The sequence below is a fragment of the Ursus maritimus genome, unplaced genomic scaffold (genome assembly GCF_017311325.1).
Source record: "Ursus maritimus isolate PB19 unplaced genomic scaffold, ASM1731132v1 scaffold_19, whole genome shotgun sequence".
NCBI classification, from domain to species: Eukaryota; Metazoa; Chordata; class Mammalia; order Carnivora; family Ursidae; genus Ursus; species Ursus maritimus.
The window spans coordinates 51,810,091-51,825,662 of NW_024424341.1; the positions used below are offsets into that span (position 1 = coordinate 51,810,091).

Here is a 15,572-nt window from a genome sequence, read left to right on the forward strand (position 1 = left end):
GTTCCCAACCGCTATAGGAAACTTCTAAGTGAAGGAATGATTCAATCAATCATTCAGCATGGCCGGAGTTCAAATCCCCCACTGCCACTCGTTAGCCGCGTGGCCTGGAGCCAATCGATTTATCTCCCTGAGCCTCTTGTTAAAGGTCAAATCCTCCTCCTAGTTCATGGGGAAGATGAAGGATGCTGGAGGAAATTGGCTCAGAAACGCGCACACGCACACGCGAACTCACACCCCGACAACCGTGAGCAAGGGGGTGGGAGCCGGGGAGGGCGGTGCGGGGTCACCGCTCCAGGCACGGGGTGTGGCCTCCCGGAGGGCAAAGTCTCCGGCTTCCAGGCTCCTCCTGTGTGCCCACGCCCTACCTGGGGCCCAGGGCGCTGTCTCCGCCCCCCGAACCTGGGTGACCTGGTAGACAGCCGGGCGAGAGCCCGATCTCCCAGCGGGCGGCCGCGGTGGTCTGGAAGAAAGAAATCCGGCGGCGGGGAGAGAATCCTGCCTGTAGGTAGCGGGAGGGGCTGGGTGCCCCGCCCCCTGGGCCGGATTTCGTCCAGAAGGAGCCGCCCGGCTCCCGCCCCCGACCGGCCCAGCCGCGTGGAGCATCTGGGAACCAGGAGAAGGAGCCGACCTGCGGCGATGGAGGCGGCCGGCACCTGGACGCTGCTGCTGGTGCTGCTGCTTTTGGTGCTGACGCTGGCGCTGTCCCGGACCCCAGGCCACCTGCCCCCCGGGCCCACGCCGCTGCCGCTGCTGGGGAACCTCCTGCAGCTCCGGCCCGGGGCGCTGTACCCGGGGCTCCTGCGGGTGAGGGGCCGCGGGGACGCCCTGGCAGGGGCGGGGCCGGGAGAGGGGGGGATGCCCAGGGAGAGAAAGCAGAGAGGCCCTGAGGTATCCCAGAGGAGCCAGGCCAAGGGTGCAAGGGCAAAGGGGCCAGGGGTGTTCTGAGGTGGGGCAGGAGCAGGGCTCCAGAGCTGAGAAGGTCCAGGGGAACGGGGAGGGGGGTGGTGCTGGGGAGAGAGGACCCTGGTGTGCTGGACACGGGCTAGGAGGGGCAGAGGCTTCTGCCCGCAGAGTCCTGGAGAGGATGAGAGCAGGGAAGGAAGCAGGATCCAGGGGCAGGGGTACCGGGCAGAGGGGCCCACGGAATCCTGGGAGGGTGTAGAAGCAGGGGATTAAAGCCAGAGGCAGGAGCCCTGAAGCAGAAGAGAAGCTGATGCTGGGATGCTGGCAGGTTTATCCCTGCGGGAGAGGTAGCTGGGGAGGGAAGGGGCAGAGAAGAAAAGGGGGAGCGGTCGCTGGCGGCAGGGGGAGGCTTGGCTGGAGGATTCCAGGTGCAAGCCTGCAGAGAATCTGGGCGCGGGAGTTCTGTGGAGCTCAGCTGGGAGGGAACTGGAGGGCCCCGGGGCGGCAGGGAAGGAGGGCAAGAAGGAAGGCTGAGGCAGTTCTAACCTTTGGGGGAGAGAGGGAGGAAGAGGCCAGAGGTTTTCTGTCAAAAGGAGTCTGGGGGACTTCAGGACATGGGGAGGGAAGGGGGGTCTTGAGAACTTGAGGGTTTAGCAGAGTGATAGAGAAGGATGGCTAGTTTTGGGGTGGGGCAAGAGCTGAGGAATCAGGAGAGGCCAAAGTCTCAGCTGCCCATTTTTGCTGCCATATGTGTGAGTTGGGGGATAGGGGTGGTGCTAGGTCGTCTCAGGGTCGGAACTTGGGGCTCTGTAGGAGGTAAGGGGTTGGGGACTCTGTGGGGAGGGGAACTGGGAGCCTGGTGCAAAAAGAGAACTGAACCTCCCAAAGGGGCTACTTCTGTCTGGGGGCAGGGGAAGGGTTCCTCTTAGCTGCCTCATCCAGTGATGGGGCCCTGATGGGGACACCTAGAGGGAAAGAGGCAATAGCCTGCCGCACAGCACCCCCTCCCTCCTCCCCACCCCCAGCTGAGTAAGAAGTACGGACCGGTGTTCACCGTGTACCTGGGACCCTGGCGGCGCGTGGTGGTCCTGGTCGGGCACAAAGCTGTGCAGGAGGCCCTGGGAGGTCAGGCTGAGGAGTTCAGTGGGCGGGGAATGTTGGCGACGCTGGACGGGACCTTTGACAGCCACGGTGAGTCATGAGCAGAGCTGGGGACTTCAGTCTCCTTCGCTCAGAGCCTGCCCCACTTACCGGTGTGACTTTTGTGCATGGCTCAGTGTCACTGGGCCTGTCTTCCTCATCCATCGAATGGAGTGATAACAGTGTTCATTACCTTGGGTCCCCCTGAGGATTGAATGAGGCCTGGGTGAGATGTTGTGGTCTTCTCACTGCTGCAGGTGAAGCCTCCAGGACTGGGAGGGACAGGGAGAGCTTCCTAGGGACTGGGAATGGGTGGGACCACTTAACGTGTCGAAAAGATTCTCTGCTAAGCCTGAAAGGAGAAGGCTGGTGTTGGGGTCGCTGTCAGGACACAGCAGTGACCCCGAGCTTGTTGGCCAGTGGGGAGAAAGACCTGTCACCAGGCTAGGATGGGGAAGGCAGAGGGGTCAGGGCCAGGCTAGGGGAATCCCTGAATTTCTGGAACCAGAGGTGGTGTCTGACCCAGCCTGTTTGGTTGGAGATGTCCAGGAAGTCTTGAAAGACGGATTATCTGGGCGCCAACTCCTAGGGTGAGCGGGAAGGGTGTTCCAGGCAGAGGAGTAAAAAAGCATGGAGGGGAGAGAAGAAGCATTCATTCATTCAGTTGACAAATTTTTATCATGCCTGGCCCCATAGTGGTTACTGGGGACACAGAGGTGACCAAGATAGATGTGGTGTCCTGTCTAGGAGAGGTGGGCATGTCATGGGACTGGAGGGAAGGAATAGAATTCTAAAACGAGAGGTACAGCTCTAAGAGCAGGCCCAGGTCGGGGGAGGAGAGGGAGACGGGGAGGAATCAAGGAAGGCTTCTCGGAGGAGATGACAATTGCAGTGAGACCTGAGGATGAGTGCAGTTAGTTCAGTGAGGGTGGAGAGGTGAGTGATCGAGGCAGAGGGAACAGTAGGGGCAGAGGCCTCGAGGGGGGATCCTGACACCACTGAGGAAATGAGAGAAGGCCAGTGCAGTTGTAGCAGGATAAGTAAGAAAGCTAGGGAAGTGGGTCGTGCAGGGCCTGAGTCACACCAGAGTGCTCAGCTTTGGGATTTTCTAGGGGCTATAGATGGAAGCAGGGAAGACGTAAGTCAGAGCTAGAAAGATCCTCGGGTCGCTGTGCGGGAGCCCAGGGAGGGGACTATGCTGTTCTGGGGTAGGGGGTGCGTGGAAGGGAGGGGGGTGGTTGGAAGAGGCATCCAGGGCTCTGGCCAGGGGTCAGGGGCCCAGGGACAGTGGGCTGAGACAGGAAGGAGGAGAGGTGCTGAGGCCAGTTTGGGACACGTTGTGATGGTGAGCAGGGGACACCCTGGAGGAGGCTTCCTGGAGGCCCCTAGGGGCTGGCATTGTACATGTGGGTCCCTGAGGTCAGAGAAGCAAGGTTTTGTCCAGAGCATACATTTAGCTAAAGGAGGGAAATGTCGGTTCAATCCCCCTCTCTCTCCCAGTTCAGCTTCCAAATGACATGGGGCAGGGAACCCAGTAGTTCTCTGTAAATGTTGGGAGGGAGGGAGGGAGGATGGAGGGAAGGAGGAGGGAGGAAGGAAAGAAGGAAGGAAGGAAGGAGGGAAGGAAGGGAAAGGAAGTCTTCACTCTGGGTTCATCACAGAGCACAGGGAGCCTGGATAATCCCAGTTACCAGCTTCTCAGGAGAACGTCACCCTCTGCCCCAATAGTAAGCATTTATTGAGCACCTGCTGAGTCCGTACCCCTGGGCTAGGCTGGAGTGGACTCAGCACAGGGCCTGCAGAGTCCGCCTCTGGGTGCCTCACTGGGAGGGAGGGAGTAGTCCTGGGGAGTGAGGAGAGGGGCTAGTCCCTCCCCGAGTCTCTCCTTCCATGCAGGCGTTTTCTTCGCCAATGGGCAACGGTGGAGACAGCTGCGGGGTTGCACGACACTGGCCCTGCGGGAACTGGGCATGGGGAAGCGAGAAGGCGAGGAGCTGATCCAGGCGGAGGCCCAGTGTCTGGTGGAGGCCTTCCAGGGGATGGAAGGTCAGCAGGGTGGGGTGAGCGTGGGGTCCCCTGCAGCATGTCTGAGTGGGGGGACCTTCCCTCCGGGGCTGGGCGGAGGGCTCTGTTCACTGCCCCCTCCGGCTCCTCCTCCACCTTCTGTCTCTGTCCTCCTGTCTCCCCGGGGATCTCTCTGTCCCCAGTACAGCCACTTCACTCTTTCTGCTTCACTTCTTTCTCTTTCTTCTGTTTTTCTCTCCTGTAAGTCTGTGTCTTTGCCTCTCTCCTTGTCTCTCTCCCTATCTGTCTTTTGCCCAGTCTCTCCCTGTCTGTCTCCTTCCCTGTCTGTTTCTCCGTCTGTCTTTGTTTCCCTGTCTGTCTCTCTCGATGCTGTCTCCTGGTCTTGTCTGGCCCCCCTTCCAGCACGGCCCTCCCCCCTGCCCTCCCCCCCTCAGGACGGCCATTTGACCCCTCCCTGCTGCTGGCTCAGGCCACCTCCAACATCATCTGCTCCCTCACCTTCGGCCTCCGCTTCCCCTACGAGGATGAGGAGTTCCAGGCCATAGTCCGGGCGGCAGGTGGCACCGTGCTGGGGGTCAGCTCCCCGTGGGGCCAGGTAAGTGGGTGGGACCCCTTTCTAGCCACCTTTTCCAGGGAACCCCCAGAGCACCCCTCCATGCTGCTGCAGGGCTAGGCCCCATGGGAACAACTGCCCTTCTCCCCGCAGACCTACGAGATGTTCTCCCGGCTCCTGAAGCCCCTACCGGGCCCCCACACACAGCTCCTCGGCCACTTGAACGTCCTGGCCACCTTCGCCGCCCAACAGGTGCAGAGACACAGGGAGAGCCTGGACACCTCAGTCCCCCCGTGCGACATCGTGGATGCCTTCCTGCTAAAGATGGCAAAGGTAGGGGAAGGTCAGGGCCGGGGGGCGGACGCTGAATGGGGCTGGTGGCTTGGCCAGCCCCCACTCAGGTATAGCTGGGAATCTGTCCGTTGTGTAGATAATCTCCAGAACATTTTTCGTCTTCTCAAACTGAAACTCTTTTTTTTTTTTTAATTTTTTTAAAATAGTCTTTTTTTTTTTTTTTTTTAAGATTTTATTTATTTGACAGAGAGAGAGACAGCAAGAGAGGGAACACAAGCAGGGGGAGTGGGAGAGGGAGAAGCAGGCTTCCCGCTGGGCAGGGAGCCCGATGCGGGGCTCGATCCCAGGACCCTGGGATCATGACCCGAGCCAAAGGCAGATGCTTAACGACCGAGCCACCCAGGCGCCCCTCAAACTGAAACTCGACTTGTTAAACAACAGCTCCCCGGTCCCCCTCCCCAGCCCCTGGCAACCACCTTTCTGTCTCTACGAGTTTCCTACTCTCAGGACCCCGTGTAAGTGGAATCCCTACAGTATTTATCCTTTTACAACTGGCTTATTTCACTTAGCGTGGTGTCCTCAAGGTCCGTCCGTGTCGGAGCGGGGGACGGCATTTCCTTCCTTTTTAAGGCTGAATCCTTCTTCCACTACATGGATAGACCACATTTGGCTTATCCATTCATCCATCAGTGGACACTTGGGGTGTCTCCCCCTTTTGGCCGTTGCGAATAACGCTGCTGGGAACGTGGGTGTACAGATACCCCTTCGAGACCTTGCTTTTCACTTGTTGGGGTACGTGCCCAGAAATGGAATTGCTGGATCGTAGGGTAATTCTATTTTAATTTTTTAAGGGACCTGATCCCATTCTCCATAGCAGCTGCAGCGTATGACAGCCTCACCGATGGGGACAGGGCTCCCGTTTGTCCACATCCTAACCACATGTCATTCTCTGTTTGTTTTTTATAGCGGCCATGCTCTTTCATTTTCAAAAGCATCGCAACCAAAAAGAACTAATATCAAGAGTCCACTTCCCCGCTTGCCCAAACATTTATACAAACCCCCTGACCAAGCTTGAACTTGCTGTGTCGCACCCCAGGCGTGGCTGTTTGCTGGCCTTCTATTATTCCCCGCAGCCTGAGTTCTCTGAGCCCCTCTGCCTGGTTTCTCCCAGGAGGAGCAGGACCCAAGCACAGAATTGACTGACAAGAACTTGCTGATGACGGTCATCTATCTGCTGTTCGCCGGGACGGTCACAGTCAGCACCACGGTCCGCTATACCCTCTTGCTTCTGCTGAAGTACCCTCAGGTCCAAGGTAGGAGGCTTTTGTGCCAGCCAGCCCTGGGGATGGAAGTGAGGGTACCTTGTATACCTGATCCTGAACAATGGGGAGCCATGGAAGGATGCCGAGTAGGGGAGGGTCCTTGCTCTCGGGGTCCTGAGTTCCAGCAGCATGATGGGCATAAAGTTTACTTAAAGCGGGGGAGGACACCTGGCTGGCTCAGTTGATAGAGCACATGACTCCTGATCCCGGGGTTATGACTTTGAGCCCCACATTGGGCATAGAGATTACTTAAAAAAAGAAAAGAAATGGGCGCCTGGGTAGCGCAGTCGTTAAAGCATCTGCCTTCTGCTCGGGGCGTGGTCCCGGCGTGCCAGGGTCGAGTCCCACATCGGGCTCCTCCGCTATGAGCCTGCTTCTTCCTCTCCCACTCCCCCTGCTGTGTTCCCTCTCTCGCTGGCTGTCTCTCTGTCACATAAATAAATAAAATCTTTAAAAAAAAAAAAAAAGAAAAGAAAAAAAAAAAATGGGGTCATCAGGGCCCAGCCAGGAAACGAAGCTTCGATGGTGCGGGAGGGTACCTGGCTGAGAGGCAGGGTGGGGCGTGAGCTCCAGGGAAGTCCAGGATTTGGGGGTCAGGCAGCTGCATTAAATGCTGTCAAGCCAATGGGGGGGCTGACCTGGAAGATGGGGCTTAGGGTCTGGTGGCCTCGGGGGAATGGAGTCCGCCGTGACTTCAGCTCTCTGGGCCTCGGTTTCCTCATCTGGGAAATGGGGATGGATAATGGTACCCACCTCACAGAATTGCTGTGGGAATGCGCCCAGCACACAGGACATCAGGGACCCGAGCTCAGCGAAGCCTGGGGGACTCCTTGTCCCCGCCTGCCAGCCTCCCCCCAGCCACTAACCACTCTGAGAAGATGGGGATTCCGAGGGTAGAGTGGCAGGGCCCCACCCCACCTCTGACCTCCCGTCCCCCTCTTCTTGGGTGCAGAGCGTGTGCGGGAGGAGCTGACCCGGGAGCCGGGGGCCGGCCGCGCACCGAGCCTGGGGGACCGAGCCCGCCTCCCCTACACCGACGCCGTTCTGCATGAGGCGCAGCGGCTACTGGCTCTGGTGCCCATGGGAGTGCCCCGCGCCCTCACGAAGACCACCTGCTTCCGAGGGTACACCCTGCCCCAGGTGGGCCTCCCTCGGCCGCGCCCAGCGGCTGTCTCCGCCTCCCACCTGAGTCTGTGGCTGTCTGTGTGTCTGACTTTTTCTGAGTATTGGTCTCTATCTCTTCTCTCTGATATCTCCTCTTTCTCCATGTCCCTCTCTCTGCACCTCGGTCCCTCTGTGTTTCTTTCTGTGTACCTTTCTCCTGCCTTTGACTTTGTCTCTGGGCCTCAGTTTCCCTATCTAATGGATATCCTAATTCTACCTCCTTCCAAGGTGGCTGGGACAATCACATGCCAAGGGTGACAGGTGACAGACAGGGAAGCAGTCTAAGAACTGAGGGCCGAAGGAGTCTCACCATCAAATGAGTCTCTCCTCTTCCTTCCCACCCTTCTCCCCGCCCAGCTCCTGGATCCATTAAAGGGCAACTCATCTCCAGCACCACCAGGGGGCGATGTCCGCCCGGAAACCCCAGGTGCCCGCCCGCAAGCAGCTCCCTCCTTGAGCTTCGTTTTCGCATCAGACCTGTAACACCAGGACCCTTGGGCAAATCACTTCACCCCCTTAATCTCCCTGTACCCCTCTTCTAAATCGGGAACAGTAATAGTATTAAGTTGGGATCTCAAGGAACCTGCGAGATAATGCTTGCAAAACACCAACGCAGCTCTTGGTGCAGGGAGCTGGGCGCGGGGCGGGGGTTCCCTGGCGGTTCCCCGTTCCTGGCAGCGGCAACCGTTGCTAACACAGTGACTGTCACCACTCTTGATAATGATGATGTAACCACAGGCATCAATGACGGAGCACTTGCTCTGCGCCAGACGCCTCACAAACATAGTATCTTGTTTAATCTTTGGAGCAACCCTAGGCTATTATCATGCCCATTTTACAGATGAGGAAACTGGCCTTGAAGGCTGAGAAGACTTGTCGGGGTCATCTAGCCTACAATGGTAGAGGCGGGATTTACACCCAGGGCCTATGCTTTAGCCACAGCTGTCTGCCTTATTATGAGCCTGTCTTCTCCTGGAGCCCCCTGCCCCTTCCCAGCTCAGGCCCTGCTAGCCCTAGTCCCTGGCGAAGGCAGTCCTTTTGCCTCGCATCTCCTCCACTGTACAGCTCTGGGATCACAGTCACTGAGCTCGGCTGCCGCTCGGAGCCCCGGGCTGGGGAGCCTTCCCGGACAGCCCTCACCTACCCACCCTGGGCTTTACCTCTGGAAGAGCCCAGTGGGAAAGAGCTGGACCCGGGCCAGGTGGCTTAGGACAGCCACAGATGAATCACAACACAGTTTAAAAACAAAACGTAAAAAGACCTGGCCCTCCCGTGTCCAGATGCTACGTTGCGCAAGTTGCATAAGTTTTGGGGACTCAGTTTTCCCACCTCTCAAATGGGAATCATGTTAGAAATTGCTTCATAGACTTGTTGAAAAGATTTAGTGAGCTTGAGCGTATGTGTGTGTTTATGTGGGAGAGGGAGTGAGATACACGTAATATGAAATGCTTGATAAAATGCTCAGCCGTAATAAGCCCTTGAAATATGTGGATGCTGTGGCGCTTTGTGAACGGGTGTCCCTGACACTCCAGACTCTTGTGTTCTGCCCTCGGGCCTGAGCGCAGAAGGATATTAGTAAATTTATTATTGCTTCTCTTCAGGGCACTGAGGTCTTCCCCCTCCTCGGCTCTGTCCTGCATGATCCAGAGGTCTTCAAACAGCCAGAGGAATTCAATCCGGACCGATTCCTAGATGCGGATGGACGGTTCCAGAAGCAGGAGGCATTTTTGCCCTTCTCCTTAGGTACCTGCTGGGCCGGTCCCTGCTCCCCTGCCCGTCCTCCCCACGCTGGGTATGAGGAGGGCTGACCCAGTCCCACCTCCCTGTTCCCTCCAGGTAAGCGTGTCTGCCTCGGAGAGGGCCTGGCGCGGGCAGAGCTCTTCCTCCTCCTCACCGCCATCCTGCAGGCCTTCTCCCTGGAGAGCCCCTGCCCTCCGGGGGCCCTGAGCCTCCAGCCAGCTGTCAGTGGCCTTTTCAACATCCCCCCAGCTTTCCAGCTGCAAGTCCGGCCCCGCTAACCTCCCCCCACCATGTGTACCCGATGAAGGAGGGGGGAGCCGTGGGAGGTGGGCGTGAACATCGTCGTGTCTCCAGAACCACAAGTCTACACCCCAGGCAGCCACATTCACACACCTGTAGTTGTGCTAGAGTCAGTCACGCAGATACTCGGCCTCCATGTCCCCAGGGCCCCACTCACTCAGCCCAGACAGCTGTTGAGACACGCAGCCACATACCTCACGCGGCCATGAGGGCCACGAGGCAACTCTGCCCCACCGGCTTTCCATAGACATAGAATCAGTTCATCTGGAATCACGGACACGGACCCAGATAACACACCATCTCATACACAACACAGCTTCCCTCGATTCACAACCCACATGTGGGAGTTTGGCTCCTCCCTTCACGAGCCACGGAAGCAGCCACTGTGTTCAGGGCCCACGAGCCCTCTTCACCCATCCACCTGCCAATTCTGGGAGCCTGGGTGCACAGGTGAACATGCCCCTTTCTGGGTCATGTCCCCGCACAGAGAGACTGTCCCTGTCTTCAGCCCCAATGTGCCTTTTCTCATGCAGCAATGCCACGATCCAGGCTATTGCCGTCCACATGCCCCCAACCACCAAACCACATAGCCAGCCTACACATGGCACCGTCCGGCTCCCAAATTATCTTCCCAGTGAGACACACCATTCCTGGGGGGGGGGGGGCACAGCCCCAGCCTCCTCCAGGCCTTCAGCCCTCAAGGACACCCCTTCCAAACACCTTGATCCTCAAATTCTCCCAAATACAAATATACGCCCAGTGTGGAATTGGGCACACAGCCCTGGGAACCAAGTAAATTTGGACTCATGAGACCCTCCGATCAGAGAGACACCTCCCCCTCCTGCTTATGCAACCACATTAAAAGCCTCCCCGGCCTGCCCCCCACACACACACACACCCACTGACCCACCTCCCGTCCCCAAGTCCCAGTTAGACCTGGTGGAGGGGGCTAGATGACCAAGGAGGGGCCAGATTCCAACTCCTTGTGTCAGGGAAGAGGCCAGCTCCGACGTCCTTGTGACTTGAAGGTCCCCATTTTGCAATAAAAGTTCATTTCTGGCCCCCGGTCTGGCCCATAGCAGGGCCTGGTGTGCCTGCGACAGTGTCTGTCATTGTGAGTAAGGGGTGGGGATGGGGGGATCCGCCCCTCCCTCGAGGCTGGGCGGGAGCTAAAAAACAGGGCCCCCGCCCACCCTGGCTGTTGACATCAGTACCAGATGTGGAGGTGGGGGGAGGGGGGCCTGTCCTGGGCCTCACTTCCGGTGAGGCTGATGGGGGGAGGGGGGTGTGGACCGGGAGAAGGTAGCCAGCAGAGCTGCCTGGGGGAGGGGGGGCTGCAGGGGGGGCAGCCAGGGAAAGCCTGCAGGTGACGTTCTGATCCAGGCAGGCCCTGGGAGCTCTCCCCTTCCAAAAGCTGCTGGAGCCCGATTCCTAACCGAGCTCTGCCTTTTGCACAGGCACTTTTCCTTCTGCTCGCCCTCCATAAGGAAAGCGGACACATCTTTTTTGTTAATTACCTAGTAAGGACGTTTTCAAGCACGCAGAAGCAGAGAGCCTAGTGCAATGAACCCCTGGGCCCGTCACCTGGCCTCATTTGATAGCTGTCAACTTTCTGCTAGTTTTATTTCCGCTATCACTCTTACGATTGTATTGTTTTTATTTGATTTTTTTTAAGGTTTTTTTTTTTTTTTAGCTTTTTAAGTACTCTCTCCACCTAACGTGGGGTTCAAACTCAAAACCCCCAGATCGAGGGTCGCACACTCCACCGACTGAGCCAGCCAGGCGCCCCTGTTATCGCTTTAAAACAAATCCCAGGGGCACCTGGGTGGCTCAGTCGGTTAAGCGTGGAGTCTTGGTTTTGAATCAGGTCATGATCTCAGGGTTGTGAGATAGAGACCCGCATCGGGCTCCAAAGTAAGCGGGGAGTCAGCTTGTCTCTCTTCCTCTGCTCCTCTCCCCACTGAGGTGCTCTCACTCTCTCTCCAAAAAATAAATAAATGCATCTTTAAAAAAAAAGAAGCAAATTCCAGGAAACCACTGAATATGCATTTCTAATAGTGAAGAATATCCCCCCCAATTTTATGACAGTTTTCCAACACGCAGCACACTTGAGGGAATGACACCGCGACCTCTGCGTGGTGCTGCTCGGACTCTCCCACGGGCAGCCCACCACGCCGCTGAGCACACTGCCATCCGCCTGTTCTTCCCGCTTGCCTTTTAGGTGTTTCAAAGTGCACTGCAGACACTGGTTCATGCAAAGCCTATGTCATTAGCTACAAGTTGCCTTGTTTAAAAAGTTTTTCATGGGGGCGCCTGGGTGGCTCAGTGGTTAAGCGTCTGCCTTCAGCTCAGGGCGTGATCCCGGCGTTATGGGATCGAGCCCCGCATCAGGCTCCTTCACTGTGAGCCTGCTTCTTCCTCTCCCACTCCCCCTGCTTGTGCTCCCTCTCTCGCTGGCTGTCTCTATCTCTGTCGAATAAATAAATAAAATATTAAAAAAAAGGAAAACACAATTCTCTATAAAAAAAATTTTTTTTTCACGAGGGGCGCCTGGCCGGCTCAGTCAGTGGAGCGTGAGACGCTTGATCGCAGGGTGGTGAGTGTGAGCCCCACACTGGGCGTGGAGATTATTATTAATTAATTCACACTGAGGGAAGTCTGGGATCAGAAATACCATCAGACCCGCTACCTGGAGAGGGAGGGACCGTCTGCATCAGTATGAAAGCCGGCCTGAGTTAGGATCATTTCAGTAGCAAGTAGAAGAAAAATCTCAACCCAGAAGGGCTTAATACAAATTACTGGACCTGAAAGTGAAAATGTAGCATTTCTGCGGTCTTCAGTTCTGTGTGTGTGTGTGTGTGTGTGTGTGTGCTAAAATACACATAACATTGATCATTTTAACCACTTGTAAGTGTGTCAGTCAGTGGTGGTAAACAGTCGCAATGCTGTGTAGCCATCACTACTGCCCTCAAAAATTTTGATTATCCCCCCAAAAAGACTCTTTACTTATTAAGCAGTAATTCCCCCCCCCTTTACTTTTTTAAAAAATATTTATTTATTTATTTATTTACCTGTGACCTGAGCCTGAGTAGGACGTTTAGGATCCTGAGACCTGTGACCTGAGCCTGAGTAGGACGTTTAGGATCCTGAGACCTGTGACCTGAGCCTGAGTAGCTGTCTCAGGATCCTGAGACCTGTGACCTGAGCCTGAGTAGGACGTTTAGGATCCTGAGACCTGTGACCTGAGCCTGAGTAGGACGTTTAACCAACTGACTGAGCCACCTAGGCACCCCTCCCCCTCGCATTTTTTTTAGAAGTCACAACAAACACACATTGCAGCCCTCTCACAATTCCTGAACCTGTGGTCTCCATATTCACATTTCCCCAACAGTCTCATTAAGTATACTTGGTAGTTGGGTTTGTTCGAACAAGGACCCTCAAACTCACCACACAGGGCCTTTCTGTGAGCCTCTTGGGTCTTTGAAATCTGCAGCCATTCCTCAACTCGTATACGCCACTTGTTTCTTAAGAAACTAGGTCACTTGCCCTGTACAAATTTTCACATCCCGGATTTGGCTGACACCGTCTCCGCGGTGCCACTCAAGATGTCTTTCCATTCCAGGAATACCCCGTAAAGTGGGAATTAGACCAGATTCGGGCTGGGTCCCTTCCTGGTGCATCATGTCGCAGTATTCTAAGGCTCCGTGTGCTGTGGCCAGGTCCTGACCTCTCTGTTAGAACGTTTCTCGCCAACCTTTCACCTACTGGTCTTAGAGGGATCCTCGAAAACCAGATCAAACCAGGTCTCTGCCCTGCTTAAACCCACCCCACCCCCACTCCGCAGTGGGGAACTCTTCCGCACTGTTGGTGGGAAGATAAGTTGGTACAGCCATAAGGGAAAACGGTGTGGAAGTTTCTCCAAAAATAAAAAATAGAACTGCCATATGACCCAGTGATCCTCCTGCTGGGTATATATCCAAAGGAAATAAGATCAGTATCTCAAAGAGAGCTGCACTCCCATGTTTATGGCAGCATTATTCACAGAAAGGACCAAAACAGAAAGGACCCCAGTGTCCATCAGCAGATGAATGGATAAGGGAAATGTGACATAAACACACAGGTATATGACGGGATATTACTCAGCCGTGAAAAAGAAGAAAATCCTGCCATTTGCAACAACTTGGATGGACCTTGACAGCACCATGCTAAGTAAGTCAGAAAAGACAAATAACCGCATGATCTCACTTATGTGTGGAATCTAAGAGAGCTGGAAGTCATGGAAACAGGGATGTAATGGATAGCCTAGAGAATATAGTTAACAGTACTGTAGGGGCGCCTGGCTGGCTCATGAGGGCACGTGACTCTTGATCTTGAGGTCCTGAGTTTGAGCCCCATGCCAGGGGGTAGAGTTTACTCAAAAAAGAAAAAGAAAAAAATACTGCTTTGCATATTTGAAAGTTGCTAAGAGAGTAGGTCTTAGAAGTCCTCATCACAGGGCACCTGGCTGGCTTGGTTAGAAGAGCGTGCAACTCTTGATCTTGGGGTTGTAAGTTCGAGCCCCACGTTGGGTGTAGAGATTACTTAAAAATATAAGTCTTTTTTTTAAAAAGTTCTCATCACAAGATAAAAAACTTTGGTGTCTGTGTGGTGGCGGATGGTATAACTGGACTTAGGGTGGTAATCATTTGGAAATAGACATAATGAGTCATTCTGCTGTGCACCCAATACTCCCGTCCTGTGTCTTCCTCGCTGGTCCGAGGCCCTCCCTAACCTTACCATCCATTCCAGACGCCTGTCTCCTCGAAGTTCTTCACATACCTGCCTCCAGGCCTTCGTCTCAGCTGTTCCTTCTGCCGAGAATGCCCTTTCCTCCATGATTCACTTGCTAATTTACTTCGGATCTTAATCATAGGGTAGGAGGGGTCTTCCCTGACCACCCTGTTTAAAATGGCGCCCTCACCCCTTGGTGTTCCCTCCCCTGCTTTGTTTTTCTTTGCTGTGCATATCGCGCCCTGATACATGTTTTATCTGGCTGTGATCTCTCCTTCCCTTTGGAATATGAACTCCATGAAGGCAGAATCCCCAGCCCCCAGCACAGGGGACATTTCTGTTCACCCGTCGGTCTCATTTTTCTAGATGTATCTGCAAGTCAAATGCAAGCACATAGTAGGTGCTCAGCAAACTGTTCTTGAGTGAGCAAACACGGATTCCAGTTGGCAATGCACACAAACAGGTGTGCAGAGTCCTAGGCGTGGGGGGGCCCCCGGCGTATTGAAACAAGTGGGCAGAACTTTGCACAAAATTTGCACCAAAAAAAAAACAAAGCCACAATAATTAATTGGCCCATTTATCGCAGGCCGTTTATAGGCTGGTGGGGGTGCAGTAGTGATACACCCCAAGATACACCCTGTCCCTGCTCTCTCGGAGCCCACAGAGCAGCAGGAGACAGACAGGAGACACGTAATAGTGCCAATAAATATATCATGACGATCCACGCGGCGTTGCCAAAGAAAAGTACAGAAGTGTTGAGGGTGAACAACAGGAGACCTAGGTTAGACTGGGAAGGGCCGGCAGAGTCCTAATGGAGGGGGGATTGCAGATATGGGGCTGATGGGTGTGCAGGAGGTAGGGACAAGTCTGCAGGAGCCTGTGAGCCCTGACAGAAGCCTGGGGACAGGAAAGGGAGGCTCAAGTGGACATGGACGTGAGAGGACCTGAAGTAAGCAGTTTGAGATTTTTATCTTGGAAGGTTTGGGGCAAAGGACGGAAAAGGTCCGATTTGAGATTGAGAAACGTGTGTCTTGTCTTGCTGGGGACAGGTTAGAGCGAGGGAGCATGGTGGCTGGGAGACCGGGGAGGAGGCCAGGCGGGACCAGGGCGAGGTCACGGGTGGCAGAGAGGTCTGTGAAGCCCGGTCCTCTACGGGGACTTAGAAACTTACTGCTGGGCGGGGGACGTCCAAGAGGACCCTGAAGACAGCTGAGGCTGTCACTGAAATGGGACACGCATGAGACAGCTCAGGGAAGCTCGGTGAAGAGTCCTGAGTGCCAGGCTGAGATGCTGGGAGCTCAGCCCCAGCGCCATGGGGAGTCACAGGGAAGCGGGAGAGGGACAGGGTCAGATGTGAGTTT

The 15,572-nt window shown here is 55.4% G+C and overlaps 1 protein-coding gene across 2 annotated transcripts; it reads left to right on the top strand.

Moving 5' to 3' along the window:
- The first annotated feature begins 325 nt into the window (after positions 1-325).
- LOC103677397 (cytochrome P450 2S1) lies at positions 326-10,502 on the top strand. Of its 2 annotated transcripts, XM_040634011.1 has the most exons (9): positions 340-804; positions 1,929-2,094; positions 3,940-4,089; positions 4,503-4,663; positions 4,775-4,954; positions 6,087-6,228; positions 7,190-7,377; positions 9,003-9,144; positions 9,238-10,502. In XM_040634011.1, exons 1-9 carry the CDS (start codon positions 637-639, stop codon positions 9,417-9,419), a joined length of 1,479 nt encoding a protein of 492 aa, XP_040489945.1. In that variant the 5' UTR covers positions 340-636; the 3' UTR covers positions 9,420-10,502. The 2 variants fall into 2 exon arrangements, with proteins under 2 accessions (XP_040489946.1, XP_040489945.1); XM_040634012.1 differs by lacking the exon at positions 3,940-4,089 and having other exon boundaries at positions 326-804.
- The last annotated feature ends 5,070 nt before the right edge of the window (positions 10,503-15,572 follow it).

What these genes read in the sequence shown, in the direction of transcription:
- LOC103677397 (XM_040634011.1), top strand. Translation starts at nt 637, where the DNA reads ATGGAGGCGGCCGGCACCTGGACGCTGCTGCTGGTGCTGCTGCTTTTG. An exon ending in CGGGACCTTTGACAGCCACG is followed by an intron (nt 2,095 to 3,939) that starts GTGAGTCATGAG and finishes CCTTCCATGCAG; the next exon opens with GCGTTTTCTTCGCCAATGGG. An exon ending in GGCCTTCCAGGGGATGGAAG is followed by an intron (nt 4,090 to 4,502) that starts GTCAGCAGGGTG and finishes TCCCCCCCTCAG; the next exon opens with GACGGCCATTTGACCCCTCC.